General features: G+C 47.9%; 1 protein-coding gene across 8 annotated transcripts in view; it reads left to right on the forward strand.

Moving 5' to 3' along the window:
* LOC110528829 (uncharacterized) overlaps window positions 1-27203 on the forward strand; it is an 84309-nt gene that overhangs the window by 23094 nt on the left and 34012 nt on the right. For 2 of the 8 annotated variants that reach the window (XM_090240080.1, XM_090240083.1), the window contains exon 1: window positions 8382-10033. The exons of 2 other annotated variants lie outside the window; for them this stretch is intronic. In XM_090240080.1, the coding sequence (XP_090096206.1) occupies window positions 8599-10033 (1435 nt within the window). In that variant the 5' untranslated portion in view covers window positions 8382-8598. Of the gene's footprint in view, window positions 1-8300; window positions 10034-27203 lie in introns of those variants that run through there. 4 more of the 8 variants (XM_090240087.1, XM_090240084.1, XM_090240082.1 and 1 more) reach the window with 4 other exon arrangements.

Here is a 27203-nt window from a genome sequence, read left to right on the forward strand (position 1 = left end):
CATGTAGACCTCCTAGCTAGGCAGTGTCAGTTCTGTAACCATGTAGACCTCCTAGCTAGGCAGTGTCAGTTCTTTCCGCATGTAGACCTCCTAGCTAGGCAGTGTCAGTTCTTTCCGCATGTAGACCTCCTAGCTAGGCAGTGACAGTTCTTTAACCATGTAGACCCCCTAGCTATGCAGTGTCAGTTCTTTAACCATGTAGACCCCCTAGCTAGGCAGTGTCAGTTATTTAACCATGTAGACCCCCTAGCTAGGCAGTGTCCATTATTTAACCATGTAGACCCCCTAGCTAGGCAGTGTCAGTTCTTTAACCATGTAGACCCCCGAGCTAGGCAGTGTCAGTTATTTAACCATGTAGACCCCCTAGCTAGGCAGTGTCAGTTCTTTAACCATGTAGACCCCGAGCTAGGCAGTGTTAGTTATTTAACCATGTAGACCTCCTAGCTAGGCAGTGACAGTTCTTTAACCATGTAGACCCCCTAGCTAGGCAGTCACAGTTCTTTAACCATGTACACCTCCTAGCTACGCAGTGTCAGTTCTTTAACCATGTAGATCTCCTAGCTAGGCAGTGTCAGTTCTTTAACCTTGTAGACCCCAAGCTAGGCAGTGTCAGTTCTTTAACCATGTAGACCCCTAGCTAGGCAGTGTCAGTTCTTTAACCATGTAGACCCCTAGCTAGGCAGTGTCAGTTCTTTAACCATGTAGACCCCCGAGCTAGGCAGTGTCAGTTCTTTAACTATGTAGACCCCCAAGCTAGGCAGTGTCAGTTCTTTAACGATGTAGACCTCCTAGCTAGGAGGTGTCAGTTCTTTAACCTTGTAGACCCCTAGCTAGGCAGTACCAGTCTACCTGTCTGAGGATGACCATCAGTCTGTCCATCCTGGTCTCAGTGGTCCCAGCTGTCCCTGTTACCAACCCACAGTGTCTTTGAGACAGGACCACCTGGTTGGCCCTGTGGTTATGGATCATGTTTCTCTCCCTTTGTTGTGTTTTGGCCAGTTTCACTACTCACACAGTACAAACACTCACATAGTCCTGACTGTACCATTTCCCTCTTTCTACGCATATGCATTCACACGTGACTATAAGAATACTCTTATGCATTCACACGTTACTATAAGAATACTCAGCAGGTGTGTGTGTGTGTGTGTGTGTGTGTGTGTGTGTGTGTGTGCGTGCGTGCGTGCGTGCGTGTGAGTTACATATGCATGTGTGCCTAACCTGTCAAACGGTGTAGTGGTCTACCAGCTGCTTCTACGCATCACCTCTCACTACTCTTAGTCGCTGAACCATGATCCTCCAGTTTGTTTATTTACCCTTCTGATACCCCAGTCCAGGCCAGCATGCTTGGTTGACTAACGTAGATGAAATGGGTTTGAACCATCAGGTCAGAGAAAAGCACAGACAGGGAGGGAACAGAAGGGAGGGTATGGAGAATGTCTGTGGGAGGTTGTGGAATGCTCATAAAGTCATATTGATACATATACTATAGATCTTCATTAGGAGTGCTTGTCTCTCTACTCTCTATGTAAAGGGTGGGGTTTTAATCTACTGTAGATTGGGTATAGAGTACTTGCAGGTAACATTACCAATGAACAAGCAGCAACGCACAACCAAACAAGAATATTTTCTGTTGTCCAGTGCTACACTCTTAGAAAAAAAAGGTTCCAAAAGGGTTCTTCGGCTGTCCTCATAGGAAAACCCTTTTTGGTTCTAGGGAAAAAAAGTTTTGGTTCCACTTAGAACCCTTTTGGGTTCCATGTAGAACCCTCAGTGGAAAGGGCCCTACATGGAACCCAAAAGGGTTCTACCTGGAACAAAAAAGGATTATTCCAAGGGCTCTCCTATGGGGACAGCTGAAGAAACCTTTTAGGTTCTAGATAGCAAAAACAATTCTAAGGGTGCAGCAATGTTTATGATGTAGTTTACCCTTCTATCTGTGCCCTAGATACATAATAAAGCTGAATGTCATGGAAGATGTTTGGACTGTTTTATTTTATTTTATTTCACCTTTATTTAACCAGGTAGGCTAGTTGAGAACAAGTTTTTGTTTACAACTGCGACCTGGCCAAGATAAAGCAAAGCAGTTCGACACATAAAACAACACAGAGTTACACATGGAATAAACAAACATACAGTCAATAATATAGTAGAAGAAAAAAAAGTAGATATACAGTGTGTGCAAATGAGGTAAGATAAGGGAGGTAAGGCAATAAAATAGGCGATAGTGGCGAGGTAATTACGATATAGCAATTAAACACTAAGATGAATGTGCAAGTAGAGATGCTGGGGTGCAAAGGAGCAAAATAAATACAGTGCCTTGCGAAAGTATTCGGCCCCCTTGAACTTTGCAACCTTTTGCCACATTTCAGGCTTCAAACATAAAGATATAAAACTGTATTTTTTTGTGAAGAATCAACAACAAGTGGGACACAATCATGAAGTGGAACGACATTTATTGGATATTTCAAACTTTTTTAACAAATCAAAAACTGAAAAATTGGGTGTGCAAAATTATTCAGCCCCTTTACTTTCAGTGCAGCAAACTCTCTCCAGAAGTTCAGTGAGGATCTCTGAATGATCCAATGTTGACCTAAATGACTAATGATGATAAATACAATCCACCTGTGTGTAATCAAGTCTCCGTATAAATGCCAAAGTAGGAATTGGATTTGGGGGTGACCAGTGAAATATTCCTGCTGCAGCGCGTGCTGTGGGTGGGTGCTGCTATGGTGAACAGTGATCTGAGATAAGGCAGGGTTTTACCTAGCAAAGACTTGTAGATGACCTGGAGCCAGTGGGTTTGGCGACGAGTATGAAGCGAGGGCCAACCAACGAGAGTGTACAGGTTGCAGTGGTGGGTAGTATATGGGGCTTTGGTGACAAAATGGATGGCACTGTGATAGACTGCATCCCAATTTGTTGAGTAGAGTGTTGGAGGCTATTTTGTAAATGACATCGCCGAAGTCGAGGATCGGTAGGATAGTCAGTTTTACGAGGGTATGTTTGGCAGCATGAGTGAAGGATGCTTTGTTGCAAAATAGGAAGCCGATTCTTGATTTAATTTTGGATTGGAGATGCTTAATGTGGGTCTGGAAGGAGAGTTTACAGTCTAACCAGACACCTAGGTATTTGTAGTTGTCCACATATTCCAGGTCAGAACCGTCCAGAGTAGTGATGCTGGACAGTCGGGCAGGTGTGGGCAGCGAACAGTTGAAGAGCATGCATTTAGTTTTACTTGCATTTAAGAGCAGTTGGAGGCCACAGAAGGAGAGTTGTATGGCATTGAAGCTCGTCTGCAGGATAGTTAGCACAGTGTCCAAAGAAAGGCCAGAAGTATACCGAATGGTGTCGTCTGCGTAGAGGTGGATCAGAGACTCACCAGCAGCAAGAGTGACATCATTGATGTATACAGAGAAGAGAGTCGGCCTGAGAATTGAACCCTGTGGCACCCCCATAGAGACTGACAGAGGTCCGGACAACAGGCCCTCCGATTTGACACACTGAACTCTATCAGAGAAGTAGTTGGTGAACCAGGCGAGGCAGTCTGAGAATTTGAGAAACCAAGGCTGTTGAGTCTGCCGATAAGAATGTGGTGTTTGACAGAGTCGAAAGCCAGGTCGATGTATATGGCTGCACAGTATTGTCTCTTATCGATGGCAGTTATGTTATCGTTTAGGACCTTGAGCGTGGCTGAGGTGCACCCATGACCAGCTCGGAAGCCAGATTGCATAGCGGAGAAGGTACGGTGGGATTCAAAATGAGCGGTGATCTGTTTGTTAACTTGGCTTTCGAAGATCTTAGAAAGGCAGGGTAGGATAGATATAGGTCTGTAGCAGTTTGGGTCTAGAGTGTCTCCCCCTTTGAAGAGGGGGATGACCATGGCAGCTTTCCAATATTTGTGGATCTCAGATGATACAAAGAGAGGTTGAACAGGCTAGTAATAGGGGTTGCAACAATTTCGTCAGATAATTTTAGAAAGAGAGGGTCTAGCCCGGCTGATTTGTAGGGGTCCAGATTTTGCAGCTCTTTCAGAACATCAGCCATCTGGATTTGGGTGAAGGAGAAATGGGGGAGGCTTGGGCAAGTTGCTGTGGGGGGTGCAGGGCAGTTGACCGGGGTAGGGTTAGCCAGGTGGAAAGCATGGCCAGCCGTATAAAAATGCTTATTGAAATTCTCAATTATCGTGGATTTTTTATCGGGGGTGACAGTGTTTCCTAGCCTCAGTGCAGTGGGCAGCTGAGAGGAGGTGCTCTTATTCTCCATGGACTTTACAGTGTCCCAGAACTTTTTTGAGGTTGTGCTACAGGATGCAAATTTCTGTTTGAAAAAGCTAGCCTTAGCTTTCCTAACTGCTTGTGTATATTGGTTCCTAACTTCCCTGAAAAATTGCATATCACGGGGGCTATTTGATGCTAATGTAGTTTTTGTGCTGGTCAAGGGCAGTCAGGTCTGGAGTGAACCAAGGGCTATATCTGTTCCTGGTTCAAATTTTTTAAATGGGGCATGCTTATTTAAGATGGTGAGGAAGGCACTTTTAAAGAATAGCCAGGCATCATCTACCGACGGGATGAGGTCAATGTCCTTCCAGGATACCCGGGCCAGGTCGATTAAAAAGGCCTGCTCGCTGAAATGTTTTAGGGAGCATTTGACAGTGATGAGGGGTGGTCGTTTGACCGCAGACCATTACGGATGCAGGCAATGAGGCAGTGATCGCTGAGATCTTGGTTGAAGACTGCAGAGGTGTATTTAGAGGGCAAGTTGGTTAGGATGATATCTATGAGGGTGCTCGTGTTTATGGATTTGGGGTTGTACCCGGTAAATTCATTGGTAATTTGTGTGAGATTGAGGGCATTAAGCTTAGATTGTAGGATGGCCGGGGTGTTAAGCATGTCCCAGTTTAGGTCACCTAGCAGTACGAGCTCTGAAGATAGATGGGGGGCAATCAATTCACATATGGTGTCCAGGGCACAGCTGGGGGCAGAGGGTGGTCTATAGCAAGCAGCAACGGTGAGAGACTTGTTTCTGTAAAGGTGGATTTTTAGAAGTAGAAGCTCGAATTGTTTGGGCACAGACCTGGATAGTATTACCGAACTCTGCAGGCTATCTCTGCAGTAGATTGCCACTCCACCCCCTTTGGCAGTTCTATCTTGTCGGAAAATTTTTATAGTTAGGGATGGAAATTTCAGGGGTTTTGGTGGTCTTCCTAAGCCAGAATTCAGACACGGCTAGGACATCCTGGTTGGCAGAGGGTGCTAAGGCAGTGAATAAAACAAACTTGGGGAGGAGGCTTCTAATGTTAACATGCATGAAACCAAGGCTTTTACGGTTACAGAAGTCAACAAATGAGAGCGCCTGAGGAATGGAAGTGGAGCTAGGCACTTTTGGGCCTGGATTAACCTCTACATCACCAGAGGAACAGAGGAGGAGTACGATAAGGGTACGGCTAAAGGCTATAAGAACTGGTCGTCTAGTGTGTTCGGAACAGAGAGTAAAAGCAGCAGGTTTCTGGGCGCGATAGAATAGATTCAAGGCATAATGTAAAAAAAAAGGTATGGTAGGATATGAATACAATGGAGGTAAACCTAGGCATAGAGTGACGATGAGAGAGATATTGTCTCATCATTTAAAACAGGTGATGTCGCCGCATGTGTGAGAGGTGGAACTAGGCATATTGAGCAGGGCCAGAGGCTCTACAGTGAAATAAGACAATGATCACTAACCAGAACAGCAATGGACAAGGCATTAGGGAGAGGCATGCATAGCCGAGTGATCATAGGGGTCCAGTGAGTAGTTAAGCTGGCTGGAGACACGGCGATTCAGACAGCTAAGGGGCCGGGGCTAGCAGGCTAGCGGAAGAAGTCTGTTGTAGCCTCCTCGTGCAGTTCCATCGGCAGACCAGCCGTGATGGATTAGTAGGGTTCCGTGTAGGATTAGGTTCCGTGTAGTAAAGGTGCCCAGTCCAATTGGCAAAATAAGCAGGTTGTTGGGTAGCATCCAGCCATTTTAGCTGCTGTGCCTTCATAAGAAAGGTATTCACTCCTCCGTTCCATGGATGATTTACCCTGAGAGGAGAGGGTTACCTGGGCACCATGTCAACTCATAGAGGGAGGGAGAGGAGGGAGGGAGAGAGCAAAGTTAGGGAGAGGAGGGAGGGAGAGAGCGAAGGGTGGGAGGGGGAGGGGAGGTAGGGAGAGGAGGGAGGGTGGAGATAGAGAGACAACATTGGTGTCCATTTTAGCTATGAATGAAGCTGGATTTTGTAAACGCTATTGTACAATTTGAATGTGGTTTACTGGTAAGTGGAATAGAACAGAACGATTGTATTATGCCAATCAGATTGAGAAACTTCTCTGGGCTTACTTTTGAGCCAATAAATCAACTTATTTTTGGAAATGAACAGTGTGAAAACCCAAGACCGGTGGAGAGAGGCCCATGTCACACTGGCAAGCCAGAAGAACATCCATTTTATTACCATTTCAAACCAGTCCAACTGAACCATAACAACCTACAGTTATCATCACACCAGTTCAAACCAGTCCAACTGAACCATAACAACCTACAGTTATCATCACACCAGTTTAAACCAGTCCAACTGAACCATAACAACCTACAGTTATCATCACACCAGTTCAAACCAGTCCAACTGAACCATAACAACCTACAGTTATCATCACACCAGTTCAAACCAGTCCAACTGAACCATAACAACCTACAGTTATCATCACACCAGTTCAAACTAGTCCAACTGAACCATAACAACCTACAGTTATCATCACACCAGTTCAAACCAGTCCAACTGAACCATAACAACCTACAGTTATCATCACACTAGTTCAAACCAGTCCAACTGAACCATAACAACCTACAGTTATCATCACACCAGTTCAAACCAGTCCAACTGAACCATAAGAACCTACAGTTATCATCACACTAGTTCAAACCAGTCCAACTGAACCATAACAACCTACAGTTATCATCACACCAGTTCAAACCAGTCCAACTGAACCATAACAACCTACAGTTATCATCACACCAGTTCAAACCAGTCCAACTGAACCATAACAACCTACAGTTATCATCACACCAGTTCAAACCAGTCCAACTGAACCATAACAACCTACAGTAATCACATGCATATGCTCATGCGGAACGGCGAGAGAGACAAGTGTGTGTGTTTGTGTGTAACTTTTCCAGCAGAATGAGATATCAGTGCTTCTCTAGGAGTCCATCAGTCATGTGGTTGGGGTGCATTAGGGGTGCATTAGGGGTTTAGGAGGGGTAGCAGGGTTGTGGGAGGTCTGTCTGTGTCAGGAGGAATGTGCAACAGCTGGATAGTGAAGGCGGACAGGGACGGGGGTGACGGGGTAACTGGGCATCAGGGGCACCCAGGACTGAGCCAGGCTGTGGGAACCATGGAGCGGGGAAATTACTGGAAGTTTTCCTCAGATGAGGCTATGGGCTGGCCGTTTGGCCCCTGGGGCCCGAGAGCTTAAAAACTCTATTGAATCAGATACGCTCCTGCTGAACCTCTCCGCTCTCAGCTGTTCTCCCTCGTTTTCTTCATCCCTCGCTCTGTCTCGGTCGGTCGGTCACTCTCTCTCTCACTCACTCACTCACTCACTCACTCACTCACTCACAAACTCACACAGCTGTAAAATAATGAATGACCTCAAAGGTATGGCCAGTTATGTAATACATTTTTACAAGAGCTGTGAGTAGATGATGGAGTTCACCAACCTATTCACATTTATAATGGTAGTGGTGGCTATATGAACCCAGTGAATGGGCCTCCCTCCCTCTCTGTCTCTGTCTCTCTCTCTCCCTTCAGTCCCTTTTCAGCCCAGGGGGAGTATTAGGGTTCTATGAGTCAAACCTACCTCAAGAAAGCTCTTCTCACAATCCCGCTAACTTGATTGATAGTTAATTAACTGTAATACACTTTCTGACTGGAGTAGTGTTCCGTAGACAATGAGGAGTAATCACAACATTATTATTGGAGCTGTGGACTATTTTTATTTTATTTTGGAAACATTGATTAACTACTTCATTTGAATATCAACCAGTCAGCAGAGACTGTTTAGTGTTCCCTATCAAACAACCCAGATATTTTCCTTCTAGGGAGGGAGTGTGTGTGTGGTGTGGTGTGTCTTCTGTCTGTGTGTGTGTGTGTCAGTGTGCATGTTCTCTTCATTGAGGACTGTGTGTCTGAGGGGACCCACTCATCAACCTAGCAACAGGAGGGAGGGGCCAGGATGTGAGGGAGAAATTCATATTTGCCAATGAAGCCCCTCTCCAGCACAGTAACCCCTCCTCCTCATGTGGATTTCCCTGTGTGTGTGTGTGATGATTCTGCACTGGGCCGGTGCAAGGAGTGAAACAGTGAGCTGTGCTAGAGGGAGAGTCAGTGTGTGTGTGCATGCTAACAGTGTGCCTTATGGACAGAGGGGGCTTGAGTGACTGTTGACTAGCCGGCTAGTAGGTGGAGGAACAGTAAGAACACAGACAGAACTCCGTGCTTGTTGGATCCAGTGTTTGTTGTGGAATCTATACTCTCAGACCAGGAGGTTCTGGGTGACGGTGGGTTGAAGGAGCGGGATGTCTAAGATGACGTTGTGGTTGGGCCTCCTCCTGGCTCTCAGCGCAGGTCGTCTGGATGCTTGGTTCTGGAACAAGGACCCTGATCCTACTACCCAAGCCCCAACGAAGGCTCCGCCACTGGGCAAGGCAGGAGGACAGCTCAAGAGAGGTGAGGAGAACCTGGCAGGGGTTGGGGCAGAAATCATCAACGTGGCTGATGGGATCCGTAAGTTTGTGCAGACGTGGGACGCGACCCCAGCCACTTGGACTGACAGAGGAGTGGCGAGCCCTACCACACAGATGGCTAATAAGGAGGAGTCTGTGTCTGGGGAAGGGTCTGGGGCTAAGGAAGGATCTGGGTCTGGGGAAGGATCTGGGTCTAAGGAAGGATCTGGGTCTGGGTATAAGGAAGGATCTGGGTCTGGGGAAGGATCTGGGGCCAAGGAAGGATCTGGGTCTGGGGAAGGATCTGGGTCTAAGGAAGGATCTGGGTCTGGGTATAAGGAAGGATCTGGGTCTGGGTATAAGGAAGGATCTGGGTCTGGGGAAGGATCTGGGTCTAAGGAAGGATCTGGGTCTGGGGAAGGATCTGGGTCTAAGGAAGGATCTGGGTCTGAGATGGGTTCAGGATCAGGGTCTGGTTCAGCGTCTGGTGTAGGGTCTGGGGAAGGATCTGGGTCTAAGGAAGGATCTGGGTCTGGGTATAAGGAAGGATCTGGGTCTGGGTATAAGGAAGGATCTGGGTCTGGGGAAGGATCTGGGTCTAAGGAAGGACCTGGGTCTGGGGAAGGATCTGGGTCTAAGGAAGGATCTGGGTCTGAGATGGGTTCAGGATCAGGGTCTGGTTCAGCGTCTGGTGTAGGGTCTGGGTTTGGATCGAGGAATGAGTCTGGTGTAGGTTCAGGGACCGGCTCGGGTTCGGGGTCAGGGCTTGGAGAAATGGAAAGTGTGGTTCTCCCCACTAACCTAACAGAGGTGGTGGAGGATGACCTCACAGGGGTTGAGGGGGTGAAACAGGGCGAACCAAAGACCAACCTCTCTGACATCTCTTCTCATGACCACAATGGAACCTGCCACCTTGTGCCCTCTGATTGGCCAATCTGCATATCAAGGGGGTCAAAGCATTTCTCGCTGCCCAACTTCCTGAACCACACCTCTGTGGAGGAGGTTGGCGTGGCCCTGAGAGAGTGGGCGTGGCTGGCCAAGGCGGGGTGCCACCATGGAGCCGAATGGTTCCTCTGCCTCCTCCTCGTGCCCAGGTGCTCGCTGCCTGGCCAAGTGCTCAACAAGGTTCCCCTGCTGCCCTGCTGCAGCTTCTGCCAAGTCCTGCAAGACAGCTGCTGGCCAGCCCTGGATGACGGGCGACTTCCTGTAGAGTGTAATTTGCTGCCCGACAGGGATCAGGAGGCGGGGTTGCGGTGTCCGCCATGCGTGTCAGTTAGTAATCGGAAAGGTAAAACCGCGGGTTAGAATGTATCCTGTTTGGAGATACATTTTGAATCCGGTTGTCTGATCATGACAGGTGTGTGTGTGTGTGTGTCTGCATGTGCACGTGTGATTAACACACCTTTGTGAAGTAGCATAGACACGCGTTATCCTCACATTTGAGCGACTTCAAAATGCTTGGCGGCGGTGGGGACTTTCAGTCAGGGACTGCTGATGATTGTACCTTGTTTTGGGGTCAATCATACTCCACTGACGTGCTCAGAAGTGTGACATGAACACAAGCATGACTGACCGGCACTATAGACCACCAACCTGGGACCATTTGCATGTTCTGTATGAATGTTAACGTTAATAATAATGTTTTGTCTGCATAGAGTGGAGACAATCCATGAAATATACATAAAGCATAGGACAAAATCATGCTACAGCATGTTGTTTTCACACAGTGGAAAATACATGTCCTGCATTCTTCCCAATACAGCATTTATTCAGATATGCTCGTACTGTAGGTTGGACTTGTGATTCATGTGATGCAGTAAAGAAGCATATGGAGAAGTGGAAAATGCACACTGTTTAGAATCTGTTCTCCAGGGTTCGGCCCCACAAAGGGACAGGAAGACTTCTATAAGCTCTACCTGGGCTTTAGCTCTGTAGGCTATGACAGCTCAATAAATCATTCCCTGCTGAGTATGCATGGGAGAATTGATTGTCTGAGTTCAGAGTCACAGCACATTAAACGCATCAAGCCATATTTATCACACAGCTGTTTTCCCGTGGGGATTTGTAAGTGCTCAGGTTTCTTAGCATGTTATTGAACATGTTTTTCATTGTCCGTGTTAACTTTACTTTTACCAAGTAGGGTAGGAGTTTAGATAAAGTTGAAATGTTATCATAAACCATAGTCCTAGAAAATAGGGGTTAGGCTGTAAAGCCACTATTTTTGGAAGGCTCATTTAAAAGAAATGCATAGCAGTGTACTAGTATATATATATATATATATATATATATATATATATGTCACTGTTTTCCTTTAGTTGTAATACATGACAGAATAGGTCAATATGAGACAGGATAGAAAGACTGTTTCCTTATATTGGCTGTACTCATTTCATCATAGTTTGCACTCGTAGTGTTTTTGCCCGACAAGATAAATTACTTCAGAACATGTTCATTTGTGATTTACTTGGTGCTTCTGTTTGCCAAGCAAAGCAGTGGAACAGCACCGTGCTTGTCAGCATGTCGTTCTCTTCTGGGATGCATTCCTAGACTTGTACATACACACTGTATCAAACACACACACACACACACTCAGATGCGCGCACACACACACTCAGATGCGCACACACACACACTCAGATGCACACACACACACACACACACACACACACACACACACACACACACACACACACACACACACACACACACACACACACACACACACACAGTGCACTTTCCTTTGTTTACTTGAGTTCACTTGTCATTTGAGATGGGAGTTTAAATGGAAAGTCCCTGTTTTGTTGTGGAGTTGATGTTAGTCTGTTTTATGGGGACTGTCCCTTAGGCCTCTCTACCACTGTTGTGCCTTTTTCTATTCCAGTATCCTGTTTTACTGAGTTCACTAAGTTTGTCCTATCAGCAATGGAGGTGGAGATGGAGGAAGGGATGCATGGGTTGATGGGTAGGCTGATGATGGACCTATAGGTAGAAGGATGGAAACAAACTATTACAAACAGCCATCTTAAGATTTGACTCAACTATCTGGCTGAAGAGGGTCAACCATCTTGTCTCTGTCAATCTACAAAGCATTTTCACGCCACTATCTGTACCAATGGAATTCGGCTTGGTGGGCGACAATCAATCCGACCCTTATCGAGATTTGAGATTCGCCACCTTCCTTTCATTGCCATCTTTATATTACATAGCCTCCATACTGCATTCTAGTATTTCTGGGACTCAATCAATGTCTGAAATCAGTGATCATGAGGATTGGAATGTAGAATGTTTCTAGGAGGAGTGCATGATGCATTCTCAGCAGAGCAGACCACTGCAGTCTGAACAATGGTTTCATCTCATCCACACTGGTGCTGTTATGGACAGAATGGGGTGCGTGGCTGGGGGTGGAAGATTCATGGACAATGATCTGCTCTGGGGAAGAGTGTGGCGATTGTGCTCTCTGGTCTGGGAGAAAGGGTGAGGGTGTCTTTGCGTGCCCCCTTCCAACAAGGAGCTGTCTGATTCGGGCCAGACCGGGGCACTGAATCTCCACGAGGGGTCATGGGTCTCACCCACATTTTTACACAGTCTTTCAGTAACGGTCGAAATCAGTCAATGAAACATCCAGTCATCCGTGTGAAGAAGAGTAAAGAGAAAAACAAAGAGAAAGAGAGAGTCATTTGTGTCGGGGATTTACCAGTTCATTACATGTGAAGGTTCACGTTGGTTCACTGGGAAACAAGTGGGTGGTAAAGCATGCTTGTTGCCCGCATTGATGTTATCATGCAGTGGATCATGTTTCGTAATAAACAAGTCTTTATTTTTGTAATATCTGTTATGTAAACCGGTTTTATAGGTATGTAGGTAGCAAAACTATTGCTCTACAGTATACCAACCCAAATCACTCAGACAGTTGAATTCCCAGAAGATTCCAAGTATGGGCAAAATATCGTAAAGATGGGCCCTTGCCAGAGAAAACCTACCTGCTGTGGCGCCAAATGTTATGTTATGTTATGTGTGACCAATCCAACCATTAGCTTGAATAGCAGAATGGGGCTTTTCTGACATTCAGCCAATTGAGCCAATGTACAAGGTTGGATTTAGTGATGTCATCTTTGTGGAGTGCTCTGCTTTCTTGTTTCCTGTTCCATCATCAATCATTTTTAACTGACCATAGCCGGGGTTTGGCCAATATGGAATAAGGGCTGACCTGGAACAGTGGAAATGCCATAGATGTCACAGCTGTGTTGCCTCACTCTGAAGTGTTAACTGATGGGCTTTCAGTTCTGGCACTGCTCCCCCTTTCTGTAGCTCTCCAGGTCCAGTTGGTCTGGTCCTCTGGGATGTGTCACAGCTGGAGAGGTTGGACCATTCAGACTTTCTAACAGGGGGGTCCTTGGAGAGGATGGAAAGTGGAGTTAGATACTCTATATCTCAAACACCAGCTGACATCTGTCTGTTTCTGGTACAGTAAGATCAGTGTTTCACATTACAGCCTGTTCCAATGGTCTTTGATGGGCTCGTCACCAACTGTAACAAGCATTGCAAGTTAGCACCAATAAACAATGATGATGGTTTCATTTTTGGCTACTTACATTTATTTTATTTATTTTTTTACCCCTTTTTCTCCCCAATTTCGTGGTATCCAATTGGTAGTTACAGTCTTGTCCCATTGCTGCAACTCCCGTACGGACTCGGGAAAGGCAAAGGTCAGGAGCCGTGCGTCCTCTGAAACACAACCCTGCCAAGGGTTGCTTCTTGACACAATGCCCGCTTAACCCGGAAGCCAGCCGTACCAATGTGTGGGAGGAAACACCGTGCACCTGGCGACCGAGTCAGCGTGCACTGCGCCCGGCCCGCCACAGGAGTCGCTAGAGTGCGATGGGACAAGGACATCCCTGCTGGCCAAACCTTCCCCTAACCCGGACGACACTGGGCCAATTGTGCACCGCCCCATGGGTCTCCCGGTCTCGTCCGGCTAAGACAGAGCCTGGACTCGAACCAGGATCTCTAGTGGCACAGCTATCACTGTGATGCAGTGCCTTAGTCCACTGTGCCTCTCGGGAGGCCACCGGCTACTTACATTACTGTAATTAAAGTACATTCTTATGTCCGTACAGTAGTTTTTGGCACTGTCATCTTTGAAACCTGGGGGTTTAAACAAACAGTTGTTTGATGTTCGGCCTCTGGGTCTCTCTGATGCATCATTGAATTAGGAAAATAGTTTTCTGTTGCTCTTTGCACACAGTTAGTAGGCCTTCTTATTTTCCCAAGCAATTACTTATTACAGTTTTCAGACGAAGAGAACAGCACCATTTCTTCAGCACGGTCTCGAGGCAAGGAAGCCTTTTACAACGAAGTAGCACTCTGTTAAGTTTTTTTATTGTTCACTGTGACATACCTAAGTTTATTTAAAACAGAGTGAAACTCAGACATGAGGTAACTAGATGGACTGTAGTTGAGTCAATGTTTGGGTTGCGGGACATTTTAGGTACGCCCTCTTGGCTTGTTGTAAGAGGAAGCTCTTTGCTAGGATAACAGAAGTGAAGAGGAGAGGATGAAGATAGGATAGAGAGGCGAGGGGATAAAATAATGTTATACAGTACATACGGAAAGTATACAGGCCCCTTGACTTTTTCCACATTTTTGTCACATTACAGACTTATTCTAAAATGGATTCAATATTTTTTTCTCCTCATCAATCTACACATATTACCCCATAATGACAATGCAAAAACAGACTTAGATTTTTTTGTTGTTGCAAAAAACACCTTATTTACATAATTATTCAGACCCTCTGCTATGAGCCTTGAAGTTGAGCTCAGGTGCATCCTGTTTCAATTGATCATCCTTGAGATGTTTCTACAACTTGATTGGAGTTCACTTGTGGTAAATTAAGTTGATTGTACATGATTTGGAAAGGCACACACCTGCCTATATAAGGTTCCACAGTTGACAGTGCATGTCAGAGCAAAAACCAAGCCATGAGGTCGAAGGCATTGTCCGTAGAGCTCCGAGACAGGATTGTGTCAGCATTGAAGGTCCCCAAGAACACAGTGGCCTCCATCATTCTGTGCAATCGGGGGAGAAGGGCGTAGGTCAGGGAGGTGACGAAGAACCCGATGGTCACTCAGACAGAGCTCCAGAGTTCCTCTGTGGAGATGGGAGAACCTTCCACAAGGACAACCATCTCTACAGCACTCCACCAATCAGGCCTTTATGGTAGAGTGGCCAGACGGAAGCCATTCCTCTGTAAAACGCAAGACAGCCCGCTTGGAGTTTACCAAAATGTACCTAAAGACTCTCAGACCATGATAAACAAGATTCTCTGGTCTTATGAAACCAAGATTGAACTATTTGGCCTGAATGCCAAGCGTCACGTCTGGAGGAAACCTGGCACCATCCCTACGGTGAAGCGTGGTGGTAGCAGCATCATGCTGTGGGGATATTTTTCAGTGGCAGGGACTGGGAGACTAGTCAGGGCAGAGGGAAAGATGAACGGAGCAAAGTACAGAGTTCTCAGGACCTCAGACTGGGGTGAAGGTTCACCTTCCAGAAGGACAACGATCCTAAGCACACAGCCAAGACAACGCAGAAGTGTTTTTGGGAAGAGTCTTGTCCTTGAGTGGCCCAGCCAGAGCCCGGACTTGAACCAAATTGAACATCTCTGGAGAGGCCTGAAAATAGGGGTGCAGCAACCCTCCCCATACAAGCTTGAGAGGATCTTAAGAGAAAAATGGGAGAAACTCCCAAAATACATGTGTACCATGCTTGTAGAGTCATACCCAAGAAGACTTGAGGCTGTAATTGAGTAAAGGGTATGAATACTTATGTAAATGTAATATTTAGTTTTTTTTAACTTTTAATACATTTGCTAAAATGTCTAAACCTTTTTTTGCTAAATCATTATGGATTATTGTGTGTAGATTGATGAGGGAAACATTTTAAAAAAATCAATTTTAGAATAAGTCTGTAACGTAACAAAATGTAGAAAAAGTCAAGGGGTCTGAATACTTTCTGAATGCACTGTATATACAGCTAAATATATCAAATTTCAACACTGACATAAATGTAACTGTTTATTTTATTCACTAAGGAAGATTGATTCATTCTCAGTGTAATGTATTGTTATGGATATGAATGACTGCAGGTTGGTGTATGTATTCATTGGCAAGGAGGGTTTTTGTAGCTACAAGATTTCTCACGGTTTTTCTAGATTGTATTCGTATAGTGCTTTCAATCATGTCTAAAAGTACTTCATACCGTAACTCACCCTCATCCACTAGCACCTACCTGGGTGATACAACATGGCAGCCATTTTGTGCCTCACAGAAACCACCCACCACACATCAGCTCCAACTAGTTTTCTCAATGTATGCGTTGCATGGAAACCCTCCTCTTGGACATATTAAATGATTAGTCATGGTCTGAGAGCCAGTCGTTAGCCCTCGTCCCGAGCCACTTCAGCATGTTTAGACTGGCAGGCCTGTTGTGCTGGGCTCTGGGCCCGCTGGGTACTGTACTTAACAAAGCTTATTGTACACACACACACACACACACACACACACACACACACACACACACACACACACACACACACACACACACACACACACACACACACACACACACACATCCTAGTTTTGTTTTGGGTTCTTTAGTTTGTGCATGACATTCTATGATCAGTGCATGCATTGTTTAGGCCACTCACTTCACAAAATGATGCTGCCATGTTATTCCAAATATGGAAGTTCATGATATAGCAGGTGACATACAGAGATCAGGTGAATGAGCTCAGCTGACAGACATACAGTGCATTCAGTATTCAGACCCCTTCACTTTTTCCACATTGCAGTCTTATTCTAAAATTGATTAAATTGTTTATTATCCTCATCAATCTACACACAATACTCCATAATGACAAAGCAAGAACAGGTTTTCAGATTTTTTTGCAAATTTAAAATGTGCACTGTAGGCCATGGATTTTCCAATCTGGGGGAGGTGGGAATATATTCCCTATTGGGATGGGACATCTGTAGTACGTAATCGACAGGATATTCCCTTAATCTATGTCTGACTGGGAATCCCTGGAAAGCTGCAAGGTTCCCTATTACTGCAGTGCTGTGGAACGTCTCTGAGCGTTGCCAGGATAGCGTGAAGGATCAGACCAGTGTGGAGAATCATGGAATCATGTCAGATTGGGAACAGGGAAGGGAAGCTGCCTGCCTGGCCAGCCACCCTGGTCCCATGTGGCTCAGCTACTAAATGACTGAAATGAAATGTGATCCTGGGATGTGGTGGTGGTGTTCCCACGTTCTCCTCTGTCAACACGACATCTGCCTGCATGGGAATCCCCATTCAATGCAGTGCAACTCAGTCCCAGTTGATTTTGTATAGTGCAGTACAAGTGAGTGAGTCGATGGATTCTCTGTTATGACATCCATGTTGGTAAACATGGCTGGTATGTAACTGACAATACTTTCTGACAGCTATAGTGGATACATTCCATATTCCTCTTTTGTTCTTTCTCTCTTATCTAACTTTTTCATTATCATTCGTTGTAATTTTCGGTAGACAGAAATCAGTTACTCCCTGAGGCTCTTTTGTGACTCGGGTTAGTGTTGGGTTAGTGTCTGCGGTAGGGTTGGGTTAGTGTCTGCGGTAGTGTTGGGTTAGTGTCTGCGGTAGTGTTGCGTTAGTGTCTGCGGTAGTGTCTGTGGTAGTGTTGGGTTAGTGTCTGCGGTACTGTTGGGTTAGTGTCTGCGGTAGTGTTGGGTTAGTGTCTGCGGTAGTGTTGGGTTAGTGTCTGCGGTAGTGTTGGGTTAGTGTCTGCGGTAGTGTCTGCGGTAGTGCTGAGTTAGTGTCTGCGGTAGTGTTGGGTTAGTGTCTGCGGTAGTGTTGGGTTAGTGTCTGCGGTAGTGTTGGGTTAGTGTCTGTGGTAGTGTTGGGTTAGTGTCTGCGGTAGTGTTGGGTTAGTGTCTGCGGTAGTGTTGGGTTAGTGTCTGCGGTAGTGTTGGGTTAGTGTCTGCGGTAGTGTTGGGTTAGTGTCTGCGGTAGTGTTGGGTTAGTGTCTGCGGTAGTGTTGGGTTAGTGTCTGCGGTAGTTCTGAGTTAGTGTCTGCGGTAGTGTTGGGTTAGTGTCTGCGGTAGTGTTGGGTTAGTGTCTGCGGTAGTGTTGGGTTAGTGTCTGCGGTAGTGTTGGGTTAGTGTCTGCGGTAGTTCTGAGTTAGTGTCTGCGGTAGTGTTGGGTTAGTGTCTGCGGTAGTGTTGGGTTAGTGTCTGCGGTAGTGTTGGGTTAGTGTCTGCGGTAGTGTTGGGTTAGTGTTGGGTTAGTGTCTGCGGTAGTGTTGGGTTAGTGTCTGCGGTAGGGTTGGGTTAGTGTCTGCGGTAGTGTTGGTTAGTGTCTGCGGTAGTGTTGGTTAGTGTCTGCGGTAGTGTTGGGTTAGTGTCTGCGGTAGTGTTGGGTTAGTGTCTGCGGTAGTGTTGGGTTAGTGTCTGCGGTAGTGTTGGGTTAGTGTCTGCGGTAGTGTTGGGTTAGTGTCTGCGGTAGTGTCTGCGGTAGTGCTGAGTTAGTGTCTGCGGTAGTGTTGGGTTAGTGTCTGCGGTAGTGTTGGGTTAGTGTCTGCGGTAGTGTTGGGTTAGTGTCTGCGGTAGTGTTGGGTTAGTGTCTGCGGTAGTGTTGGGTTAGTCTCTGCGGTAGTGTTGGGTTAGTGTCTGCGGTAGTGTTGGGTTAGTGTCTGCGGTAGTGTTGGGTTAGTGTCTGCGGTAGTGTTGGGTTAGTGTCTGCGGTAGTGTTGGGTTAGTGTCTGCGGTAGTGTTGGGTTAGTGTCTGCGGTAGTTCTGAGTTAGTGTCTGCGGTAGTGTTGGGTTAGTGTCTGCGGTAGTGTTGGGTTAGTGTCTGCGGTAGTGTTGGGTTAGTGTCTGCGGTAGTGTTGGGTTAGTGTCTGCGGTAGTTCTGAGTTAGTGTCTGCGGTAGTGTTGGGTTAGTGTCTGCGGTAGTGTTGGGTTAGTGTCTGCGGTAGTGTTGGGTTAGTGTCTGCGGTAGTGTTGGGTTAGTGTCTGCGGTAGGGTTGGGTTAGTGTCTGCGGTAGGGTTGGGTTAGTGTCTGCGGTAGTGTTGGTTAGTGTCTGCGGTAGTGTTGGTTAGTGTCTGCGGTAGTGTTGGGTTAGTGTCTGCGGTAGTGTCTGCGGTAGTGTCTGCGGTAGTGTTGGGTTAGTGTCTGCGGTAGTGTCTGCGGTAGTGTCTGCGGTAGTGTTGGGTTAGTGTCTGCGGTAGTGTTGGGTTAGTGTCTGCGGTAGTGCTGAGTTAGTGTCTGCGGTAGTGTTGGGTTAGTGTCTGCGGTAGTGTTGGTTAGTGTCTGCGGTAGCGTCGGGTTAGTGTCTGCGGTAGTGTTGGGTTAGTGTCTGCGGTAGTGTCGGGTTAGTGTCTGCGGTAGTGTTGGGTTAGTGTCTGCGGTAGTGTTGGGATAGTGTCTGCGGTAGTGTTGGGTTAGTGTCTGTGGTAGTGTTGGGTTAGTGTCTGCGGTAGTGTTGGGATAGTGTCTGCGGTAGTGTTGGGTTAGTGTCTGCGGTAGTGTTGGGTTACTGTCTGCGGTAGTGTTGGGTTAGTGTCTGCGGTAGTGTTGAGTTAGTGTCTGCGGTAGTGTTGGGTTAGTGTCTGTGGTAGTGTTGGGTTAGTGTCTGCGGTAGTGTTGGGATAGTGTCTGCGGTAGTGTTGGGTTAGTGTCTGTGGTAGTGTTGGGTTAGTGTCTGCGGTAGTGTTGGGATAGTGTCTGCGGTAGTGTTGGGTTAGTGTCTGCGGTAGTGTTGGGTTAGTGTCTGCGGTAGTGTTGGGTTAGTGTCTGCGGTAGTGTTGGGTTAGTGTCTGCGGTAGTGTTGGGTTAGTGTCTGCGGTAGTGCTGAGTTGGTGTCTGCGGTAGTGTTGGGTTAGTGTCTGCGGTAGTGTTGGTTAGTGTCTGCGGTAGCGTCGGGTTAGTGTCTGCGGTAGTGTTGGGTTAGTGTCTGCGGTAGTGTTGGGTTAGTGTCTGCGGTAGTGTCGGGTTAGTGTCTGCGGTAGTGTTGGGTTAGTGTCTGCGGTAGTGTTGGGTTAGTGTCTGCGGTAGTGTCGGGTTAGTGTCTGCGGTAGTGTCTGCGGTAGTGTTGGGTTAGTGTCTGTGGTAGTGTTGGGTTAGTGTCTGTGGTAGTGTTGGGTTAGTGTCTGCGGTAGTGTTGGTTAGTGTCTGCGGTAGTGTCGGGTTAGTGTCTGCGGTAGTGTCGGGTTAGTGTCTGCGGTAGTGTTGGGTTAGTGTCTGCGGTAGTGTTGGGTTAGTGTCTGCGGTAGTGTCTGGTTAGTGTCTGTGGTAGTGTTGGGTTAGTGTCTGCGGTAGTGCTGAGTTAGTGTCTGCGGTAGTGTTGGGTTAGTGTCTGCGGTAGTGTTGGGTTAGTGTCTGCGGTAGTGTTGGGTTAGTGTCTGCGGTAGTGTCTGCGGTAGTGTCTGCGGTAGTGTTGGGTTAGTGTCTGCGGTAGTGTTGGGTTAGTGTCTGCGGTAGTGCTGAGTTAGTGTCTGCGGTAGTGTTGGTTAGTGTCTGCGGGAGTGTCGGGTTAGTGTCTGCGGTAGTGTTGGGTTAGTGTCTGCGGTAGTGTTGGGTTAGTGTCTGCGGTAGTGTTGGGTTAGTGTCTGCGGTAGTGTTGGGTTAGTGTCTGCGGTAGTGCTGAGTTAGTGTCTGCGGTAGTGTTGGGTTAGTGTCTGCGGTAGTGTCTGCGGTAGTGTTGGGTTAGTGTCTGCGGTAGTGTTGGGTTAGTGTCTGCGGTAGTGCTGAGTTAGTGTCTGCGGTAGTGTTGGGTTAGTGTCTGCGGTAGTGTTGGGTTAGTGTCTGTGGTAGTGTTGGGTTAGTGTCTGTGGTAGTGTTGGGTTAGTGTCTGCGGTAGTGTTGGTTAGTGTCTGCGGTAGTGTCGGGTTAGTGTCTGCGGTAGTGTCGGGTTAGTGTCTGCGGTAGTGTCTGCGGTAGTGTTGGGTTAGTGTCTGTGGTAGTGTTGGGTTAGTGTCTGTGGTAGTGTTGGGTTAGTGTCTGCGGTAGTGTTGGTTAGTGTCTGCGGTAGTGTCGGGTTAGTGTCTGCGGTAGTGTCGGGTTAGTGTCTGCGGTAGTGTTGGGTTAGTGTCTGCGGTAGTGTTGGGTTAGTGTCTGCGGTAGTGTCTGGTTAGTGTCTGTGGTAGTGTTGGGTTAGTGTCTGCGGTAGTGCTGAGTTAGTGTCTGCGGTAGTGTTGGGTTAGTGTCTGCGGTAGTGTTGGGTTAGTGTCTGCGGTAGTGTTGGGTTAGTGTCTGCGGTAGTGTCTGCGGTAGTGTCTGCGGTAGTGTTGGGTTAGTGTCTGCGGTAGTGTTGGGTTAGTGTCTGCGGTAGTGCTGAGTTAGTGTCTGCGGTAGTGTTGGTTAGTGTCTGCGGGAGTGTCGGGTTAGTGTCTGCGGTAGTGTTGGGTTAGTGTCTGCGGTAGTGTTGGGTTAGTGTCTGTGGTAGTGTTGGGTTAGTGTCTGTGGTAGTGTTGGGTTAGTGTCTGCGGTAGTGTTGGTTAGTGTCTGCGGTAGTGTCGGGTTAGTGTCTGCGGTAGTGTCGGGTTAGTGTCTGCGGTAGTGTCTGCGGTAGTGTTGGGTTAGTGTCTGTGGTAGTGTTGGGTTAGTGTCTGTGGTAGTGTTGGGTTAGTGTCTGCGGTAGTGTTGGTTAGTGTCTGCGGTAGTATCGGGTTAGTGTCTGCGGTAGTGTCGGGTTAGTGTCTGCGGTAGTGTTGGGTTAGTGTCTGCGGTAGTGTTGGGTTAGTGTCTGCGGTAGTGTCTGGTTAGTGTCTGTGGTAGTGTTGGGTTAGTGTCTGCGGTAGTGCTGAGTTAGTGTCTGCGGTAGTGTTGGGTTAGTGTCTGCGGTAGTGTTGGGTTAGTGTCTGCGGTAGTGTTGGGTTAGTGTCTGCGGTAGTGTCTGCGGTAGTGTCTGCGGTAGTGTTGGGTTAGTGTCTGCGGTAGTGTTGGGTTAGTGTCTGCGGTAGTGCTGAGTTAGTGTCTGCGGTAGTGTTGGTTAGTGTCTGCGGGAGTGTCGGGTTAGTGTCTGCGGTAGTGTTGGGTTAGTGTCTGCGGTAGTGTTGGGTTAGTGTCTGCGGTAGTGTTGGGTTAGTGTCTGCGGTAGTGCTGAGTTAGTGTCTGCGGTAGTGTTGGGTTAGTGTCTGCGGTAGTGTCTGCGGTAGTGTTGGGTTAGTGTCTGCGGTAGTGTTGGGTTAGTGTCTGCGGTAGTGCTGAGTTAGTGTCTGCGGTAGTGTTGGGTTAGTGTCTGCGGTAGTGTTGGGTTAGTGTCTGCGGTAGTGCTGAGTTAGTGTCTGCGGTAGTGCTGAGTTAGTGTCTGCGGTAGTGTTGGGTTAGTGTCTGCGGTAGTGTTGGGTTAGTGTCTGCGGTAGTGTTGGTTAGTGTCTGCGGTAGTGTTGGGTTAGTGTCTGCGGTAGTGTTGGGGTAGTGTCTGCGGTAGTGTTGGGTTAGTGTCTGCGGTAGTGTTGGGTTAGTGTCTGCGGTAGTGTTGGGTTAGTGTCTGCGGTAGTGTTGGGTTAGTGTCTGCGGTAGTGTCTGCGGTAGTGTCTGCGGTAGTGTTGGGTTAGTGTCTGCGGTAGTGTTGGGTTAGTGTCTGCGGTAGTGCTGAGTTAGTGTCTGCGGTAGTGTTGGTTAGTGTCTGCGGGAGTGTCGGGTTAGTGTCTGCGGTAGTGTTGGGTTAGTGTCTGCGGTAGTGTTGGGTTAGTGTCTGTGGTAGTGTTGGGTTAGTGTCTGCGGTAGTGTTGGGTTAGTGTCTGCGGTAGTGCTGAGTTAGTGTCTGCGGTAGTGTTGGGTTAGTGTCTGCGGTAGTGTCTGCGGTAGTGTTGGGTTAGTGTCTGCGGTAGTGTTGGGTTAGTGTCTGCGGTAGTGCTGAGTTAGTGTCTGCGGTAGTGTTGGGTTAGTGTCTGCGGTAGTGTTGGGTTAGTGTCTGCGGTAGTGCTGAGTTAGTGTCTGCGGTAGTGTTGGGTTAGTGTCTGCGGTAGTGTTGGGTTAGTGTCTGCGGTAGTGTTGGTTAGTGTCTGCGGTAGTGTTGGGTTAGTGTCTGCGGTAGTGTTGGGGTAGTGTCTGCGGTAGTGTTGGGTTAGTGTCTGCGGTAGTGTTGGGTTAGTGTCTGCGGTAGTGTTGGGTTAGTGTCTGCGGTAGTGTCGGGTTAGTGTCTGTGGTAGTGTCTGGTTAGTGTCTGAGGTAGTGTTGGGTTAGTGTCTGCGGTAGTGTCTGCGGTAGTGTTGGGTTAGTGTCTGCGGTAGTGTTGGGTTAGTGTCTGCGGTAGTGCTGAGTTAGTGTCTGCGGTAGTGTTGGGTTAGTGTCTGCGGTAGTGTCTGGTTAGTGTCTGCGGTAGTGCTGAGTTAGTGTCTGCGGTAGTGCTGAGTTAGTGTCTGCGGTAGTGTTGGGTTAGTGTCTGCGGTAGTGTTGGGTTAGTGTCTGCGGTAGAGTTGGTTAGTGTCTGCGGTAGTGTTGGGTTAGTGTCTGCGGTAGTGTTGGGGTAGTGTCTGCGGTAGTGTTGGGTTAGTGTCTGCGGTAGTGTTGGGTTAGTGTCTGCGGTAGTGTTGGGTTAGTGTCTGCGGTAGTGTTGGGTTAGTGTCTGCGGTAGTGTCGGGTTAGTGTCTGTGGTAGTGTCTGGTTAGTGTCTGAGGTAGTGTTGGGTTAGTGTCTGCGGTAGTGCTGAGTTAGTGTCTGCGGTAGTGTTGGTTAGTGTCTGCGGGAGTGTCGGGTTAGTGTCTGCGGTAGTGTTGGGTTAGTGTCTGCGGTAGTGTTGGGTTAGTGTCTGCGGTAGTGTTGGGTTAGTGTCTGCGGTAGTGTTGGGTTAGTGTCTGCGGTAGTGCTGAGTTAGTGTCTGCGGTAGTGTTGGGTTAGTGTCTGCGGTAGTGTCTGCTGTAGTGTTGGGTTAGTGTCTGCGGTAGTGTTGGGTTAGTGTCTGCGGTAGTGCTGAGTTAGTGTCTGCGGTAGTGTTGGGTTAGTGCCTGCGGTAGTGTTGGGTTAGTGTCTGCGGTAGTGCTGAGTTAGTGTCTGCGGTAGTGCTGAGTTAGTGTCTGCGGTAGTGTTGGGTTAGTGTCTGCGGTAGTGTTGGGTTAGTGTCTGCGGTAGTGTTGGTTAGTGTCTGCGGTAGTGTTGGGTTAGTGTCTGCGGTAGTGTTGGGGTAGTGTCTGCGGTAGTGTTGGGTTAGTGTCTGCGGTAGTGTTGGGTTAGTGTCTGCGGTAGTGTTGGGTTAGTGTCTGCGGTAGTGTTGGGTTAGTGTCTGCGGTAGTGTCGGGTTAGTGTCTGTGGTAGTGTCTGGTTAGTGTCTGAGGTAGTGTTGGGTTAGTGTCTGCGGTAGTGTTGGGTTAGTGTCTGCGGTAGTGTTGGGTTAGTGTCTGCGGTAGTGTTGGGATAGTGTCTGCGGTAGTGTTGGGTTAGTGTCTGCGGTAGTGTCTGCGGTAGTGTTGGTTAGTGTCTGCGGGAGTGTCGGGTTAGTGTCTGCGGTAGTGTTGGGATAGTGTCTGTGGTAGTGTTGGGTTAGTGTCTGCGGTAGTGTTGGGTTAGTGTCTGCGGTAGTGTTGGGTTAGTGTCTGCGGTAGTGTCTGCGGTAGTGTTGGTTAGTGTCTGTGGTAGTGTCTGCGGTAGTGTCGGGTTAGTGTCTGCGGTAGTGTTGGTTAGTGTCTGCGTGAGTGTCGGGTTAGTGTCTGCGGTAGTGTTGGGATAGTGTCTGTGGTAGTGTTGGTTAGTGTCTGTGGTAGTGTCTGCGGTAGTGTTGGGTTAGTGTCTGCGGTAGTGTCGGGTTAGTGTCTGCGGTAGTGTCTGCGGTAGTGTTGGGTTAGTGTCTGTGGTAGTGTTGGGTTAGTGTCTGTGGTAGTGTTGGGTTAGTGTCTGCGGTAGTTTTGGTTAGCGTCTGCGGTAGTGTCGGGTTAGTGTCTGCGGTAGTGTTGGGTTAGTGTCTGCGGTAGTGTTGGGTTAGTGTCTGCGGTAGTGTCTGGTTAGTGTCTGTGGTAGTGTTGGGTTAGTGTCTGCGGTAGTGCTGAGTTAGTGTCTGCGGTAGTGTTGGGTTAGTGTCTGCGGTAGTGTTGGGTTAGTGTCTGCGGTAGTGTTGGGTTAGTGTCTGCGGTAGTGTCTGCGGTAGTGTCTGCGGTAGTGTTGGGTTAGTGTCTGCGGTAGTGTTGGGTTAGTGTCTGCGGTAGTGCTGAGTTAGTGTCTGTGGTAGTGTCTGTGGTAGTGTTGGGTTAGTGTCTGCGGTAGTGTCGGGTTAGTGTCTGCGGTAGTGTCTGCGGTAGTGTTGGGTTAGTGTCTGCGGTAGTGTTGGGTTAGTGTCTGCGGTAGTGCTGAGTTAGTGTCTGCGGTAGTGTTGGGTTAGTGTCTGCGGTAGTGTTGGGTTAGTGTCTGCGGTAGTGCTGAGTTAGTGTCTGCGGTAGTGTTGGGTTAGTGTCTGCGGTAGTGTTGGGTTAGTGTCTGCGGTAGTGCTGAGTTAGTGTCTGCGGTAGTGTTGGGTTAGTGTCTGCGGTAGTGTTGGGTTAGTGTCTGCGGTAGTGTTGGTTAGTGTCTGCGGTAGTGTTGGGTTAGTGTCTGCGGTAGTGTTGGGGTAGTGTCTGCGGTAGTGTTGGGTTAGTGTCTGCGGTAGTGTTGGGTTAGTGTCTGCGGTAGTGTTGGGTTAGTGTCTGCGGTAGTGTTGGGTTAGTGTCTGCGGTAGTGTCGGGTTAGTGTCTGTGGTAGTGTCTGGTTAGTGTCTGAGGTAGTGTTGGGTTAGTGTCTGCGGTAGTGTTGGGTTAGTGTCTGCGGTAGTGTTGGGTTAGTGTCTGCGGTAGTGTTGGGATAGTGTCTGCGGTAGTGTTGGGTTAGTGTCTGCGGTAGTGTCTGCGGTAGTGTTGGTTAGTGTCTGCGGGAGTGTCGGGTTAGTGTCTGCGGTAGTGTTGGGATAGTGTCTGTGGTAGTGTTGGGTTAGTGTCTGTGGTAGTGTTGGGTTAGTGTCTGCGGTAGTGTTGGGTTAGTGTCTGCGGTAGTGTCTGCGGTAGTGTTGGTTAGTGTCTGCGGTAGTGTTGGGATAGTGTCTGCGGTAGTGTTGGGTTAGTGTCTGCGGTAGTGTTGGGATAGTGTCTGCGGTAGTGTTGGGTTAGTGTCTGCGGTAGTGTTGGGTTAGTGTCTGCGGTAGTGTTGGGTTAGTGTCTGCGGTAGTGTCTGCGGTAGTGTTGGTTAGTGTCTGCGGGAGTGTCGGGTTAGTGTCTGCGGTAGTGTTGGGATAGTGTCTGTGGTAGTGTTGGTTAGTGTCTGTGGTAGTGTCTGCGGTAGTGTCGGGTTAGTGTCTGCGGTAGTGTTGGTTAGTGTCTGCGGGAGTGTCGGGTTAGTGTCTGCGGTAGTGTTGGGATAGTGTCTGTGGTAATGTTGGTTAGTGTCTGTGGTAGTGTCTGCGGTAGTGTCGGGTTAGTGTCTGCGGTAGTGTGGGTTAGTGTCTGCGGTAGTGTTGGTTAGTGTCTGCGGGAGTGTCGGGTTAGTGTCTGCGGTAGTGTTGGGATAGTTTCTGCGGTAGTGTTGGGTTAGTGCCTGCGGTAGTGTTGGGTTAGTGTCTGTGGTAGTGTCTGGTTAGTGTCTGCAGTAGTGTTGGGTTAGTGTCTGCGGTAGTGTTGGGTTAGTGTCTGCGGTAGTGTTGGGTTAGTGTCTGCGGTAGTGTTGGGTTAGTGTTGGGCTAACCGGGCCACAGCTGTGACTGCCCTAGCGCCCTGTCAGATGGACCAATAGCAGGTTCATCCGATGAAAAGCTTCCTCCCCCTCGCCCTCTCTGCCTCCCACTAATTGGCTGAATTCCCACAGGATCTTCAGCTAAGCTTCGGTTGACGTGCAGGTTTAGAATGTAGATAGCATAACAACAGTGTCCAGTGAGACCCTAGCTGGCTTAGCAATATGGTGTGGGAGTGAGTACAGGCTGTACAGAGTAAGTGGTGTTGCTGTGTTAGTGTGTGGAAACACATGTTTGAGATTAGTCCAAAAAGTGTTGAGTCTCCAAATGTTCCAATTCATTTTAGGATGTAGTACGATAGTCCTTGTGTATTGGTTGTTGTCCAAGGGCTGCACCCAAGTACTATCCAAAAGTCAAATAAATACCATTCACACAAGTCACAACTGGAAGTATGATACTAATATGAGACATGATGCATTTTAAAATGTAGGCTTACTCAACCACCTGAAAGGGCATTCATAGATTTAGCCCGTGGTAACTTGTAGAATAGACACTGGCTGAAATGAGATATTAACCAATTAGCATTCAGGATTTAGACCCATCCGTTGTATAATCTTCATTATAAACTGGGTGGTTCGAGTCCTGAATGCTGATTGGCTGACAGCCGTGGTATATCAGACCCTATACCATAGGTGTTACTGTTTTAATTACGTTGGTAACCAGTTTATAATAGCAATAAGGCACCTCAGGGGTTTGTGGTATATGGCAAATATACCACGGCTAATGG

This window comes from Oncorhynchus mykiss, chromosome 7, assembly GCF_057628025.1.
Source record: "Oncorhynchus mykiss isolate SJ-2025 chromosome 7, ASM5762802v1, whole genome shotgun sequence".
Taxonomy (NCBI): Eukaryota; Metazoa; Chordata; class Actinopteri; order Salmoniformes; family Salmonidae; genus Oncorhynchus; species Oncorhynchus mykiss.